General features: G+C 44.8%; 1 protein-coding gene and 1 pseudogene across 1 annotated transcript; one reads left to right on the top strand and one right to left on the bottom strand.

Annotated features, from left to right (window-relative positions):
• The first annotated feature begins 1877 nt into the window (after positions 1 to 1877).
• On the top strand, positions 1878 to 2507 carry LOC123407601 (histone H3.2-like). Its single transcript, XM_045100765.1, has one exon. The coding sequence runs from the start codon at positions 1930 to 1932 to the stop codon at positions 2338 to 2340; it is 411 nt and encodes a 136-aa protein (XP_044956700.1). The 5' UTR covers positions 1878 to 1929; the 3' UTR covers positions 2341 to 2507.
• A 3294-nt stretch (positions 2508 to 5801) lies between these two features.
• On the bottom strand, positions 5802 to 16154 carry LOC123409077 (annotated as a pseudogene).
• Positions 16155 to 16704: the final 550 nt, after the last annotated feature.

The raw sequence follows: 16704 nt of genomic DNA, 5'->3' as shown, positions 1-16704 counted from the left end.
GCGCGCCGTCGTCGAGGGATTTGGTGATGAAGTCCTATGCCCCCGTGGGAATCCTTATTTTTCTTTGCATGTTCCTCTCCCCCTTTCTTTTTTCTTTTATTTTTCGGATTCGATCCGATTTCCTTCTTTTCGTTTTCGTGTTGGATCTTGATCCGAACTTTGCCTCCGAGGAGGTAGGTTCTTCTTCCCCACACCTCGGCTTGCCGATGCGTGTGGGGATCGAGAGGAACAGGCGCGGCCTTGCGGCGACGCTTCTTTCCCGACGAGGCCGAAGGCCATCTTCGGTGCTTGCCCATCTAGGGTTCATGTGGGGAGGGAATTTTTTCTCTTTGGTTTCTTTCACCGAAACACATCTGAACCTAGTGGCTCTGATACCATTGATAGATCCTACGGATCGACTAGGGTAGATGAGTCACGGTAGATCACATGTAATTACCTTGTCCGGAGCCGGATGAGCCCGCACCATTCTCCATCGGTGTGGTGGCGACGACGGTGATGGAGAAAGGGGGTTAGGCGTGGGTGGAGCTTCCCGTGAGCACCACGCTTAACCTAGATCGGGTAGGTATGTCGGTAGGGGTGTGACGGCGGCGAATCTCGTAGTTCGTGCCCCGGTACCCCATCGTCCTTATATAGAACGGGTCACAGGGGCCCACCAATCATAATGGGTTGGACGCCCCCGATCAGGGCGCATAGATCAAGGCCCGGTGGGCCGGTGGGCCCACGCGGTGAGAGATCAACCTAACAACCTCTGGTGTAGCCGGGTCTAGGAGGAGTAACCATGGGTCGCCAGATACTCGGAGCGTCAATCTTGTACGGGGCTGCTAGCATGCGGCGGATGAGATCGAGCGGCTAGGGGACTTGATGACGGGGAGCGACGCTTGCCACCTCCTGACGGTAGGCGGTTCGGCGGCGCGTGGCGAAGGAGGGGCGGTGGCGTGCGGCCGGCTGGCGGTGCACAGGCGGGGCGGGGTAGGGCAGGAGGTGGGTCGGGGCAGGAGGTGGTGGCGTGCGGCGACAGGAGGCGGACCGGCGGCGCGCCGGCGGGGCAGGAGGCGACGACGCCTTGGAGTGGAGATGGGACTGGGAGTGTGGGAGGCAGGGTCGTGCCGACGGCTGCGTTTCTTTTCTTTTATGATCTCATCTGTTCCGGTTCGGGTTTACTAATTACTAGGAGGGCATCAATAGGCTTAAGCCTACCCTCCAGAAACCAATTTCCGCTAAATGTACAAATTGACAATTAGGCCCTGTTTCTTTAAAAAGTCCTAGGATTTTTTTAGTCTCAACTAAAAAGTCCCTAGTCCCTATCCGTTTCTTTTCAGGGACTAAACAAAGACTAAAGGTCACTAAATGACATACAAAAAGACTAAAGGTCACTACTCGAAAGGTCACATCCTTCTGCACCGCCTTCTCGTGTGATCAAATTGCGGGAATCAATGTCGGGCGATGCTTTTGACCAGCATGAATGCGACGCGGCAAGCTGCACGACGTGTGGGATGGAAAGCACGGGAAGGACGGGTGATTTTTTTGGGTGGGTTAGGGCATCCGGACGCAAGCTTAAGTGCGGTCCGGACGTCCGCAAATCTTTCATGTTTATCTTTGGTTTGCTGAAAAAAGTATGTTCGGACCGTACTACGGACCGATACAAGCGGATACATGTGGTTATGGCTCCACGGATCACGATCCATGGCCAACCCGCACAAACACATCTCCAACGTCCATTTCACCTGATCCAACGTCTCACGAGCTTTCCCCCGTGGCGCCAAGTATCCGTCCGAAACCAGGAATTCCCTCCCGAAATGCTCCAGCCGCGTGCCATTCTCCAAATTCTTCCCACCCCTACTTAAGCCCTTCCCATCTGCCCCAAATCCTCACAAATCACAGCGCTGCCGCACCCGATCTCCCAAGAAGGCACCACCACCACCCGCGCCGATGGCCCGCACCAAGCAGACGGCGCGCAAGTCCACCGGCGGCAAGGCGCCGAGGAAGCAGCTGGCGACCAAGGCTGCGCGCAAGTCCGCCCCGGCCACCGGCGGCGTGAAGAAGCCGCACAGGTTCCGCCCTGGAACTGTCGCCCTCCGGGAGATCCGCAAGTACCAGAAGAGCACGGAGCTGCTCATCCGCAAGCTCCCCTTCCAGCGCCTCGTCCGGGAGATCGCGCAGGACTTCAAGACCGACCTCCGCTTCCAGTCCTCCGCCGTCTCCGCGCTCCAGGAGGCCGCCGAGGCGTACCTCGTCGGGATGTTCGAGGACACCAACCTCTGCGCCATCCACGCCAAGCGCGTCACCATCATGCCCAAGGACATCCAGCTCGCCCGCCGCATCCGTGGGGAGCGCGCCTAGGTTTTGGGTGGCCGGTAATACCGAGCAGTAGCTGTTCTTGTCCTGTGATCCGGATGTGTGCCGGATGCTTCCGTTCGTTTGTGTTGATATGATCTGTCGCTATGTGTCGTGGTGCTTGAATGAAATGACAATGGAAAAGTTCAGTTATCATCTGATTCAGATTTCAATGCCATTGTTTGCAACTTCTGGTGCTTCTGTTTGTTGTTGTTGAGATTATCTGTCGTCTGGTCCTGTTTATAGTGATGCTTGAATGAAATGGCAATGGAAAGCTCAGTTATCATCTGATGCTAATTTTCTTCTCAAATGACACTGTTTGCTAGTACTTCGTTGCTCCATGATTTCGTCACATGTAGCATGGATTTTGCTGGGGGTGCTCTGTTATTCTTCTTTCGTTGCCGTGTGATTCAGTCTTCTTGCATCTTTTGTGCACACTTGTGCATGGATTTGGCGAATTCATTTGGGCTTTTGGCTCTGTTTGATGTGATTCTGAACTATGGTTTGGTTGATTGATGTGGATTAGCTGAAGGTGAGGTGGTGGTATGTGATGTGATTCTGAATTATGTATGGTCTGGTAGTTCAAAATTTGCATCTATTTCTCTTTCTCAGATCTTGTTAACTAAGTCATGTGCTTGGATATTATGACTGAGGAATGACATCTTCCCGTGAGTGATTCTTGTGCAGTTGTGCTGGAATTTTTCTGGTTGTGATTGTTCATCTTGTGCATTAGAAATTGTAGCCGACAATTACAGTAGAGACTGCAATATTTTTCTTTGATCCTTTCAGTACTATCCATTTAATCTAACAAGTTACAACATGTAGTGATATACATTATAATAGAAACAAGTACTCCCTCCATCCTGAAAGTTTGTCTTAGATTTGTCTATGATACGATGCCAAGCACGTCACCATCATGCCCAAGGACATCCAGCTCGCACGCCGCATCCGTGGGGAGCGTGCCTAAGGTTTGGGGTTGCCGGAAATGGTAGGAGGTGTTCTTGTCTTGTGATCCGGATGTGTGTCGAGTGCTTCTGTTTGTTGGTGTTGATATGAATATGTGATCTGGTCCTATGTATCGTGATGCTAATTATGTTCTCCAATGCCACTGTTTGCTACTCAATTGCTCCATGATTATGCTATGTGTTCTTGTCACATGTAGCATGGTGTTGCAGTGATGGCATTGGACAATGCATGATGCAGTGAGCAGTGTCCTATGGGCGTTGTGTTTTTGCTGGCGTGCTCTGTTATCTTTGTGTGCTGGCTGTGTTATTCTATTTCTTAGATGTTTGTACAGGGATTTGCTGAACTCATTTTGGCTTTCTGCTCTATTCGATGCTATTCTGAATTATGGTTGGGTTGGTTGATGTGAACTATCTGAATGTGAATCGGCTGCATAGGATGTGATTCTGAATTATGTGCCGTCTATCCCGAAAAAAAAAAAAGAATTATGCGTCGTCTGCTAGTTCGAAGCTTGCAATGGATCTGCTTTATTTATCTCTGTTTCTCAGATCTTGTTAATTAAGTTCTGTGCTTGGTGTTTTGTACGGTGAATGATATCATCCTGGGGATGATTCTTGTGCTGTAGTTTTTATGGTTGTCATTGTTCATGTCTTCATGATGACTAGATCATGAAAGGCGCGCGTTGCTGCGCCCGTCTATTATGAATTTAGTACGAAATTAGTGTTGATATATTTTTCCTGCAAAATATATTATATTATGGTTTGCAATGTTTATGTGGAAGCATGTATTTTGTTTTATTTATGAATAACATTTGGACTGTTATGGGCCACATAATAGTAGTTTTGTTATTTGTTCCCATTATTTTACTTGGGCTAATATGGGCCTGCTGTCGTTTTAATTATTTTACAGAAGCTGTTTTTCTCGATTTATGTGTATGTAAAACGTTTTTATTGAAACCTTAAAGTTTGGAGATTTATGTAGGAGTGGAACCGCTGTAAGTTTTCTATAAGTATTTATAAATTCGTTGACCCTTGTGTTTATGAACACGGGAATTTATTATTAGAGCTACGTTGATAGCTTAGTTGCCATCTTGGTGTATTCAGTTTTTACATTCTGAACTGAAACTTCTTTTTTTTCAATTGTGTTGGCTATAAGTACGATTATATGTTTTAAACTTTGTTCTCCTCAATTCTTCAACTTATGCAAAAATGATAAATTCTTATTTGTTAATTTTGTTGCAGTTATATTGTGTATTGTAGTGTTTTTTTGTTGGAAGAAAGTTACCGTGAATGGCATGAGTTGCAACAGGTAATATATTTTAATCTATTTAATATTGCAGTTTTTATTTTATTTTTTAATTGCAGATTTTATATAGTAAATATGTATGTTTCATTATAGTTTTTGATGTTGTAGATAGTCAGTCAGTCATTCGCATTCCACGAAAGTTTGTGTTAGATGAAGTTATTAAAAAACTTGGGGGAAAGAAAGCAAAGTATAGAAGTTTTTTGAATGGAAGAATGTATGAATGCAATGTAAGGACTGTTATCAGGACAAATGAAGAAAATACATATGGTAAATTAGAGCAAGCTTTTGTCCATTTAGCAAACAATATAGCTGATGCCGAGGAGCCAACATCAGTTGCTTTGATTGAGGTGTTGAAGGTGACATATAAATTTGAAATTGATGATGTTAACTTTTACGAAAAGGCCAGGAATGAGTTATGCAAAAAAAATGGAGAAAGAGTTGGTTGTTGTTAAGAATTTACAGCAGAGACAAGCTGAAGGTATGAAATTGTTGAAGAAAGGCTGGGGCATGGTGCTTGATGATATGGAATATGTCATCGATGGCGCGCGTTGCCGTGTCCGTCTTTTTAAATACCAAATGTTAGGTATATATGCAATGGTGTGTAGGTATTTGATTGAAAGTTAACAATATGTAATTATGTATACAATTTTGACTTACCATGCCACCTGTCCTCCCAGATCTCAAAGCACCCTTCTTTGGGAGTGTATTATTTGTCAAGATCATGCACGTCAAGATACTCTTGGACTTTCAGCCTACAAAGGACACTCCACTTGGCTGGCTATATGATACTTTTTTCTTAGGATCACCACCTTGCCCGTGGGAATCTGAACTTGAAGTATCTACTATTTGTAGCAAACAAAAAGATGACAAAACATCTTAACTGATTTGCAATGTGCACTTGAGACGCCGATATTCAGTTAAAAAAGGAAAAATATTAACACTAATAGAGAAGTTGTACGACTACCAATAAAATAAAGAATAATATGTACGACAACACAAGAGTGTTCGTTCTTTATGATAAAAAAGGGCTTGACACATGGTGCCTCACAACTACATTATTACTTGAGGGAAGATCTTATAAGCATTTTCCCTATGTTTCTCAAGCACCAAATCTAAAAGAAACAAGGGACATGACAGAAGAAGAAGCCCAGTCTATTTTTTTTTGCGGGGAAAGAAGCTCAGTCTAGTTATCCATTATCCTAAAGCAACACACTCCCTCCTCTCCAGAATGATGAACGCAAGTTGATCTGTTAGAAAGGTCCGATGTGCATGATGAACTTCTCCAGCTCCAGCTCCTCCTCGTGTACATCTTGACGGCATCTGGGAGGTTGGTGTGTTGTAGTTTCCAAAGAAGGCACCTTTAAAGGTCTTTTCGTTGAGGAAGTTAATCGGGTGGGTATTGAACGCCGCCACCTTGTGAGGAAAACACCGGCCAGGCTGAGGATGCCCGGATGCCCCCCCTGCACTCAGACTTCATGACTGAGTTCAAAGCAGAAGACACATGAATGCTCACAATGATCAAATTACAAGTGTGTCGAGTACATACAACATGAATGCATTCAAAAGCAGATATCCTGGCATCGACACGACACAAGTACAACCCATGGCTCTGTCGAGTCCATAGTTTGTCATCTCTACAAGCACAAAAGTATAATTTGCGAGCATTTGATACAATTGCACCCCATAAAAAATAATGGATTAATGTATGTTCAAGCAGAGAACTTAACATACCTCTTGCACTGTCTTGGTGTGATTGTTTGGGTTTACAAAGTCGGAGCAGCCAAAAAATTTAGCTGTCTTTTTTACAGAAGTTCAACGTGGGTCCATAAACACTTATCGAAATGCACATATGTTTTCTTCCTGAAGATAACAATAGTAGTAACTTGTTCTTATTTTGCAGGGTTCAAGTCCACAATGGTAATAATGGATGCCCTATCCAGCCTGGCCCCTTCCATACCCTGATCATGTGAAAAAAACATGCAACAATTACTGATGGTTATAGGAATAATTCTCATCACCCTCCAGCAGTATATTGTGGAAGATAAAATAGCATGTCTCGCTTATAGCAAGGTTTACAACTCCAAGGCCGAAAATTGCCACCGTCAAACCCTTTGTCAGTTTCACGAGGCATTCTGAATCTAAATATGGTGCTTCAATGGGAAAAAATGGCATCAGAACAATCACTGAATATGTTGAATAATTCCTCAATTAGGCTCTGATAACCAGACAATATGCTTGAGGAATTGCACCTGTATTAGTCAAACAAACACACACATTTAGATTCACAAGAACAATTTGCTCAAACAAAACGATGTCTGAATACTCTTAACTCGGTAGCCCTGGATAAAAACAATAATCGTGTTCTCAGTCGATTTTGTACAAAACATGAAAATAGGCCAAACCAATGAAGGGGTAGTCCACTGAAAGAAAGCATAAATCTTCACATAGCACAAAAACAGTACCACTTCCTTTCTCGAGCAAGTAAAAACAAACCATTGCAAACAATTTTATGCCCCAACTACACTGGGTGATTGTTTGCCTTAGTCTCCATACTATATTATTAAGGTTGGACAACCTTTTTTCGACCATTAGGAGAACCAAAAAAACCCCTTCCTCTCGGTTCATTTTTATTAATGAAACCAGACAAGTTCAGGTAACGAGGTTCTGAGAAAAATAAAAGAAGGACGGGGGCAACACTTTTTCCTGCCCTCAAAGCAGCTACAAAAAGATATCACGGCTGTCCGAAACATGGAGATAGAGAGATAACCATCCTAGCAATGTTTTGCTCCAAATCAGCTTCAACGCCCATCAAAGCTTTGTTCATTGGTGTATACATGAACGAAAAATTAAAGTTGACTGCTAACATGATAATAGCATGACATACTAAATCAAGTTGGTTAAGAAAAAGTACACCCTATAATTCATTGGTGTATACATGAACCACAAAGTTGAACCAGCCCAAATTGATTGGCGCACAAACGATTGAAAAACTCTGAAAGCTTATTTCAACAGTCAAGTTTTGTAAGCACCACAACACCAATGAATTGTACTGAGATAACACACCCTATGATATTTGCAGTACGGATTTCTTAAAACCTTTGCCACACATAAGTATTTTCAATACCTACAAAAATTGTACTATTTTATTTTGTTTTTTGAAAATAATACTGGCCAAACGATTTTCCTTTGCATGTCACGTTGGGTACTTAGGAAAAAAATTATCCAAAGAATTGTTGGCCTTTGCTCGTTTATTAATAAAGTAGAAGATGTTGAGGCCTCGCCTTCCTTCTAAGACAGCATGTCTACACTTTTTACGCATTGTAAAATTAATTTTCTAATTGTCCTGTTCTATACAGCAGCATCATATGAACAACAGAGGAATGTAAGCAATTGTGTGGTGTAGTAAAATTGATGGTAAAACATGGAAGGATAATGTGTGGTGTAGTTACCTATCCAAAAGCAATCTCAGATTATGAACTGGTTACCAACAATCCACAACACGAAGCTCCAGAATATTCCCAAATCAATATCCCAGACATACCATGAACATCACCTGAACATTATTTTTTTGGTATGAAAGGATATGAGGACAATGTAACTGTTTGATGCAATTAATAGGAAAAACATACCCTAGCATGATGCTGAAATATGTTGCTGTCGTAGAGTGTAGAGCATGGGCAAACAATGGCAGGGAAGAAAGCATGATATAGTGCCACAGGGCATAGGAACAGACTGCCCCATTATAAATCATGAATGCGGATCTTGATGGGAGAATGAAGCAGTTTCTTGGAGAGGAGGCGTCTGCCATAATCACCCTTGTCCCCACCTTTCTTCACCCATGCGCCTCCGCGGATCCCTCGCGCTTCGGCTGGAGCAGGACCCTGCTTCTGGGTCCATCCCAACGCGCCATGGAATTGCCTCCATCCCACGAATCGACCGATGCAAATTGGTTGTTCCTGTGCGCGCCTCGCACCGGTCGATCCCAGCGCGCCCATCGAGTTACCTCAATCTCGCACCTCCGTTGGATCGGATCGACGGACACACGTCGGAAACTAATCTGTGTGTGCCTCGCATTTGGAACTAATTTGGACGCGGTCGCTTCTGCACGCATCGATGAAACTGGCGACTCCTATGTGTGGCTCGCGTGGGCATATTTTTTGGCTAATCCTCGCATCGTCAGCTGGAGTCTGGAGGCAGTCGCTCCGATCCTTGGAGCCCTGGCGATATAATGGGCTGATCAACAACCCAGTGCACCACATGCCTTCATTTCGGTCTCTGGAGCAGCAGCCCAGGACAGTTGGCCTAGATTTTACACAGTGCGAGACAAATTTCTTATCACACGAAATCAGACGACCAGAAAACTCATAGATTGTGAAACGGACGGCTGAAAACGCAAATCCCTGAGAGAGCTTGGTTTAGGCTCAGTTTTACTGTCCTTAATTAGGATTGTGGGTTGAAATTAAAAAAGAGACTGAATTGATGTAAAAAAAAGAGACTGAATTGATGTTAAAAAGACTAAAGGTTGAATAACAAGAATTACATAGGCTTTTATGCAAAATTAGCAACGACGGAACATCAAAAGCACTACCTATTTTATTTTTAAGTAAAGATATCGGCAGAAGAGCTGCCAAATCAATTGACCATAACAAAAACATTCAAAAAGGAAAAAAACACAACAAAACAAAACAAAAAGAAAAAGATTGATCAGTTTATTAAGGAAAACCATCCCTCAAAAGTAGATATGGAAGGAAAACGAGGCAAAAACCTCGACGAGGTAACCTAGCTACACTAGGTCTAAGGCACACATGCAACTCTCCCCGGGGGTTCAGTATTTTTGGTTCGTTCGGTATGGTCTTTTCAGTCTTTAAAAAATCCGGTCTTCCATGGTTGAAGATCAAAATAATTTCGGTCTTTTCGGTTCTTCACTATTCGGTCTTCGGTTTTTACAATTCGATCTTCGGTCCCGACCAAACGGACCATATTAATTCCTCAAACTCACATTTATGTTACTTCGAGTAAGTTTTTCGGGCCGCGGCTCGAGGTGCCGATCTGCATCCATGCTCGTGGTGCGGCGGTCAGTGCGGGCTCGCGGATCACGGGTAACGGCTTACGGGAGCAGGCCATCGGACGACAACGGCAGGTGGCGGCTAGGGTTCCTCGTTCTCGTGGAGTCGTGGGTCATGGGAGAGAAAGAGGATAAATAGGCGTCGGCTAGGTTTCTTATGGGAGAGAAGCGAGACGAGGTGAGGACTGAGGGTATTTGGGGCTTTACGTAAATGGTCGGGCTTTATTTCGATGTATAGGGTGTATTCGGTTCTGAATACAGTAGGACCGAACACACCATCGTTAGTTCGGTCTTATAATTGTGGACACCATTTTTATTTGGTCTTTTCGGTTTTCGTCTTTTCGGATTCGATTTTTGGTCTTCGGTTTTTGTGCCTGGGGAGACATGCAACACACACAAAAAACAACAAAAAACAAAGAAAGATCTAGAAGCTAAGTCAGGGCATCTCTAGCGTCGACCCTCAAACCGTCTCCATACGTTCAAACCGCGGAAGCAACCAACGCGGGCATGTATCAGTCCATGGGGCGGCCCCTCTTCCCTCTTAGGCGGCTTCGACGGACGAATAATTCATTTATGAGATGGAGATCATGACTGAGCGCTTGCTACGTTAGATGGGCCTGACGCCACCATCGTCAGCGCGCATGAAGGAGGAGCGAGCGTCACCGTCGCGTGTCTTCGTGAAGAAGGAGCTAGTGTCCCCGCCGCGTGACCGAGTGAAGGAGGAGCCAGTGTACCCGCCAAGCAACACGTCCTCCACATCGGCACCCGCATGAAGCAGGAGTCGATGTCCCCCAGCACATCCGTCACGTGAAGCAAAAAAATGGTGTTGGATGGTCATATGGTCTGCCAACCATACCCTCTCATACACCTGAACAACCTTTATAAAAGGCCCAACGCTAGAAGAGGAAAGCATGACACCATACATTGCCATCTCCACAAGAATCATCTCCATGAATCCTAGCTTCCACCACTTCCCATCTACATCTCCATAACCTCTGCCATGTTCACCACCATAGTGCTCAGCCATCTAGGCATATTTTGTAACCGTGTATCATATCCGGTAACCATTGTAAGACATCTTATCAATCAAGGAATCTTTATGATGTATTCTTCAATGATTTGTTTGTGCGATCTAATCTCCATGTGTGAGTAGTTCGGTAAGGTCAAGGGTTGAGGCATAGCCCTACAACCTGATGTATTTGTTGGAGCAATCAATAGAAGTATTTTGAATTAATATCTCATATGTGTAACATAAAATTTCTTTGTAGTTGTCGCTTGTCTTGTTTGTGTTCTTTGTCCCTACGGGTACCATTTGACATCTAAGCAACACGAATTACTATATTCCAACAAAACAAGGGATGCGGCTTATGAAACAAGCCAGAACAAATTCATGAGAGAGATTTCGTCCGATATTTTCGTGGATAGGATCGCACGGGCTCGATCCTTAAAGTAGTCATCACGTACAAGGCAGTGCACATGACATACGAAGCATCCTCGAGTCGTAGCAAGCTACAAGGACTCTTTAAGACACAACGAGAACCGCTGTAAGTCGACCGTGAACAAACGAATCCACTAGATGTCGAACCCCAACCTAACATCATGCATTTGTTGGAAGGTTGTCCTATAAGTAACTACTTGAATTCCCACGTAAGAACTCCCAAAATTTCTGGTCATGCAATCTGGTCCATGGATACAAGGAGTAATATATCACTCAACTCCTATACTAACCCGTACTGTGTATCACATCCGTCAACACATAACCAGAATCTCGGAACTTCATCTTCCTCAGACACTCGTAATCACAACGATACAAAGTATGGCGATACATTCGGAACTCTCTGCACCAGTATTGGGGAAGCTAGACTCCTCTCGCCACTACTAGTATTGAAGCAATTTCGAACATCCTTCATCCTGAGATACTAAGAAATCTGAATGATAGCGATGTGCTCGAGAATCCCCTAGAGCTCAACTCACCGGAAGAAATCAAGTCAGACAGGAGGCACCAAGACAGAATTCCGTCACATCGACATCACATAGATTCCAAAAATATCCCCGTGATCCTATTTTTTTTGAGTGAGAAGAGGAGTATAATTAAATTATTACGTCAAGATTCCTCACAAGAGCATAGAAGAGGAGAAAAAGGAATCCTACTCTCTGATATATAACTAGACTCAAAGTAGTTTTTCACTAGACTCGACTCGGCAAAGTTCGATCAATCAAAGGGGCTCCTAGGTCGGTACTGCTCTATACCAACCTGTAACGCCCAAGATGCGATCCTATCCTCAATTTGGCACGAGGGCCTCGTCAGGGATAGAAGCGCATCTCGTCATTTCACATGAATGGATATCGTTACAAGTACAAGTACTGAAAAGAAAAGATATATGGAATTGGCTTACACTCGCCACAAGCTACATCAGAGTCACATCAGTACAATACATAAACATCATGAAGAAGAGCAGGGTCCGACTACGAACAAAAACAAACGAGAAAAGGAGAACGACGTCCATCCTTGCTATCCCAGGCTGCCGGTCTGGAACCCATCCTAGATTGAAGAAGAAGAAGAAGAAGCAACTCCAAATGAACAATTAACGCGCTCACGTCAAGTAACCTTTACCTGTACCTGCAACTGGTGTTGTAGTAATATGTGAGCCACAGGGGACTCAACAATCTCATTTCCAAAGGTATCAAGACTAGCAAAGCTTAATAGATGAGGTATGGTTAAGTGGTGAGGCTGCAACAAGCGACTAAGCATTATATGAGATGGCTAACTTACGAGTACAAGAAAATAAGAGGGGGATGAACTACGCATAATGGACGTGAACTACTGTTGATAAAATGAATGATCCTGAACACCTACTTACGTCAAACATAACCCCACCGTGTCCTCGATCGGAGAAGGAACTCGCGAAAGAGACAGTCACGGATACACACTCAGTTGGCATATTTTAGTTAAGTTAACTTCAAGTTGTCTAGAACCAGTGTTAAACAAAGTTTCAACGTCGCCACATAACCGTGGGCACGGCTTTCCAAAAGATTTAACCCTGCAGGGGTGCTCCAACTAATCCATCACAAATTACCACAAGCCGCATAGAAATCCTCGATCGTGAAGCTCGCAACCTTGTCGGACTCCTTAGTGGAAAACCTCAACTCTGAGATTACCCAAAGCATCACAGAAATCCCGATGCACAAGATATCTTGTCAAAGGTAAAACTAATCCAGCAAGGCCACCCGACGTGTCGACGATCCCGATAGGAGCCGCGTATCTCATTCTCAGGACACGACGTATAAGCGAAGCTTAAGGTGGCCTAATAGACATCTCCCGAGTTGCCCCGGGTTGGCCCCACACGATGCTCTGTTTTGGACGAGCACCATCAGCACTGGCCCTCCCTGTACTATGTAGAATAACTCCTCGGGTTCATGATGCCCTATGCTTTCAGTATTAACAAAATTATCATGTTGGCAAATATAGTACCAATGTTGGGACTTGCCAGACCAACTTTAATCTAAAACAAATTATCAAGGGGGTCCCCATAACAACCCCGATCGTGTTAGGAGCGCTCAATTATGGAACATAACACCGGTAGCCGAAACTAAGGGGGCAAAGGTGGAACAAAACACCACACCAGAAAGGACAAGCCTTCCACCTTTTACCAAGTATATAGGTGCATTAAATTAAATAGCATTAATATGGTGATATAACAAGGATCCCATGTTATCACATGGAAGCAACTGCACCTGCAACTAGCAATGCTAACACATGGTTAAGCAAGTGGTAACATAGCCAATCAGTGGTTTGCTAGGTGGTGAACAGGTTGACGGTTTTCATGGCATTGTTGAGAGACTGATATTTAACATGTGGTAGGCAACAAGACATAATCGATAGAAACGGTAAAACTAGCATGGCAATGATAGTAATGGTATCTGGGGAAATGGTCATCTTGCCTGAGATCTCGCTTGGAAGAAGAACGACTCCGCGAAGCAGACGAACCGACGTAGTTGAACGGGTCCTCACAATCCGACACGCTTGCGGAACTCTATCAAGACGAAGCAAAACGGAAACAAGAATCAACACATGGTATACACCACACGATGCCGACACATATGATGCATGAGCGGCTGAATATATGCAAGACATGACACAGCGAGTCACAACAATCAAACACTACACATTAAGTGAAGTTCAATATGCAACGGGTTGTATATTGACGAAACTCCACATACGAATTATTTAGTTCTATCCCAATTAGGTACACGACCATATTAAATGTGGTTAAAAATGGCTAGAGGTGAAGCGTAATTAAAGTACCTATCTAGGCATTTTAAATGAGGTCGGAAATGACATATAGCATCTCCGGGATGACCTCATATGTTAACATGTAATTCTGTCCAGATCTGAACTATCACTTTTAAATATTTGTTAAACAGAAAAATAAATAGGTTCACGTGATTCTATGCATTGTTACAAGCAATTTACACATAGAGAACATCTCCAACGGAGCTACGGTTCAAAAGATACGAGCATCGCAAGATATGATGGCATGAATGCAATATGTGTGCAATGACAGTCACACGCATTTCAAAACACACAACTAGCAAGATAATATGAAACTACACGAGATTCTAAGCAAGTTTCATATAGGACACGATCTAAACGGAGCAACGATTCAACAACTATGAGCTAAACAAGAAATCACTACAATCTGCCAAAATCAGCCACATAGCATTTTCTACACCCCACAACTACGAGCTACACAATTCCAAAATGCTCAACCAAGACATGTAATAGTAGAGGTCAAGATGCACTACAACATACAACTAATAACACCTATCATGGAAGCATGGATCACTAGGAAAATAACTCACAAAATGGCATCTCACACACAGTTTCAGACTTAGTGAAAACCACAGTTTATGGAAGTGCAGTTTTCGATCCAAAGCTATATTGGCAGCAGCAAAACCATAAGCTAAAGGACCCCAAATGGCATGAAAATTCACAGCATGCTAGAGAATCGTAAAGTATACAACTAACTCCATTGCACCAACCTCAAAAGAGCTACAGAACACCAGATAAACTCATGCAAAGACAGCAACAGAATATAAAGATCTCAGACTTAGAAATATTTCAGCATCTCCAAATCAGCACTATTTTCTAGCAAGTTGAGAGCAAGCAAACCACACCTAAACATGGATTTCTATTGCAACCAAAATTACCAGAGGCTAGTCTACACATCCAAGGGCAAATCTCTAGTTGACAACGTAATCGTATCATGCACAGATTAAATCCCACAAAAATAAACAAAAGGGCAACATGGCAAAATATCACGCGAACTAACTTGCTCAAAAGCTAAAATTAAATGCACAGTTAAATTCTATGGATTTTTCTACCCCGAAAACATATATAACATGTGGGGTTGCAAAATAAAAACAACGCCACACGTATATGCAGGAATATGTCCTAAACAAGGTATAGCAAACTAGCGACAGAATCCTACATGCTAAAATACAAACAACTACTCTAAAATACATGGCAAAAGGTCCCTAAAAATATGAGCATTTTATATACGGGGTTGGAACAATCCGGACACGCACGAAAAATATACGGGACGATCCCCTATTGGGACAAGATGCAAAACTAGGCATTCGGCGGGTCAAACTACTTCAAACATGCATGCAAGTTGCAAATTCGTAATCTACGCGAAATTCTACACGAGTTACATATATAAATCACCGCGATCCTACATACGGATTAGAAACTACGGGCATTTTAATATCTTACATTTTTCTGAGAAAACTAATTCACAGATACATCCTTAAATACTACGGGCCGAAATGCATACATCCCTAAATAGTTTGTGGGCACGGAATAGCTAAAAGGCGCATGCGTGTGAAATAGGGCCTCGGGGTTGGCTCACCTGGTGGCCATCGGGCTGGCTGGGAAGTTGGGCCGGGGCGCTGGACTAGGGGCGGCTTGGCGCGGCGAAGGGGCGAGCTGGACCGGGAGGCGAGGCCGAACTGGGCCTCGGCGTGCTGGCGCTGGCGCTGCCTGGGCCTGGGGCGCGGAATGGGGAGCTGGGCCACATGGCGCTGGTTGGCCCACGTCTCCCGTGCGGTCAACGCGAGGGAAGGAGCGTAGGAGGGGCTCGTCCCCTCGTCCCAATCCAGCTCGGGATCGAGAGGAGGCGGGGCGCGCTACAGGGGAGGCGACCGCCGGTGGGGAGCAGGGGCAAGCTCGCGAGCGGCTTGGCGGCGGAGAGCCTTCCCCAGACCGGATCCATCCGACGGCTGACGACAGAGCACGTGGCGGCCGGCGGCGAACTTGCGGGCAGCTCGGGCGGCGGAGGAAGGCGACGCGGTGGAGGAAGAGGCCCTGCGTGGGGTGGCCAGGGCGCACGGGGCCGGCAACGAGGTGGTGGCTGCGGGCTGCACGAGAAGCACCTGGTTCTGGGGCTCCTGTGATCGCCCGGACATTGTCCACTTGGGTGGACATTGTCCGGTAGGTGGGATTTGGGGCTATTCTGATCCATTAGATGTAAATCCAATGGACAGATTTGGTTAGAGGGTTTGGGCTGTGAGATTTAGAGGGTTAGGCCTAGGAGGTGGGGTTTTTCTAGGGGGATGGCTGCAAAAATGTCTAGGGGAAACCCTAGTGGAGTGAGAGAGGTCTCTCCATGGGGTGGAGCTTATATAGGGTTGGGCTATGGTGGGTTGGACCTCGTCCGTCCGATCGCGATCCGACGACCACGAACGGAGGAAGTGGCTAATTGGCTCTGATGAGCTGTGTAGATGGGCTATGTAGGGATGAGAGTGGCATAGTGCGGCCCATGACAGAGTTTTCAAAACACCGAAACGTCTCACAATTAAACCGGCTATAATTTCGCTATATAATATACGGAACGGGTATCAAACGAGCTCCGATTGCGATGAAAATTGGCACGCGGCCTACCTACATAAAAATAAGACCGCACGCCAAGTTTCAACCCAATTAGAGAAAATTTTACACACACTTTCAAAACAAGGTTTTGATTATGCCACGGGCG

This window comes from Hordeum vulgare, chromosome 7H, assembly GCF_904849725.1.
Source record: "Hordeum vulgare subsp. vulgare chromosome 7H, MorexV3_pseudomolecules_assembly, whole genome shotgun sequence".
Taxonomy (NCBI): domain Eukaryota; kingdom Viridiplantae; phylum Streptophyta; class Magnoliopsida; order Poales; family Poaceae; genus Hordeum; species Hordeum vulgare.
Note: the sequence above shows the minus strand (reverse complement) of the source record. Positions and strands in the feature narration are given on the sequence as shown.

Coding starts and splice junctions, on each gene's coding strand:
- LOC123407601 (XM_045100765.1), top strand. CDS start 1,930: ATGGCCCGCACCAAGCAGACGGCGCGCAAGTCCACCGGCGGCAAGGCG.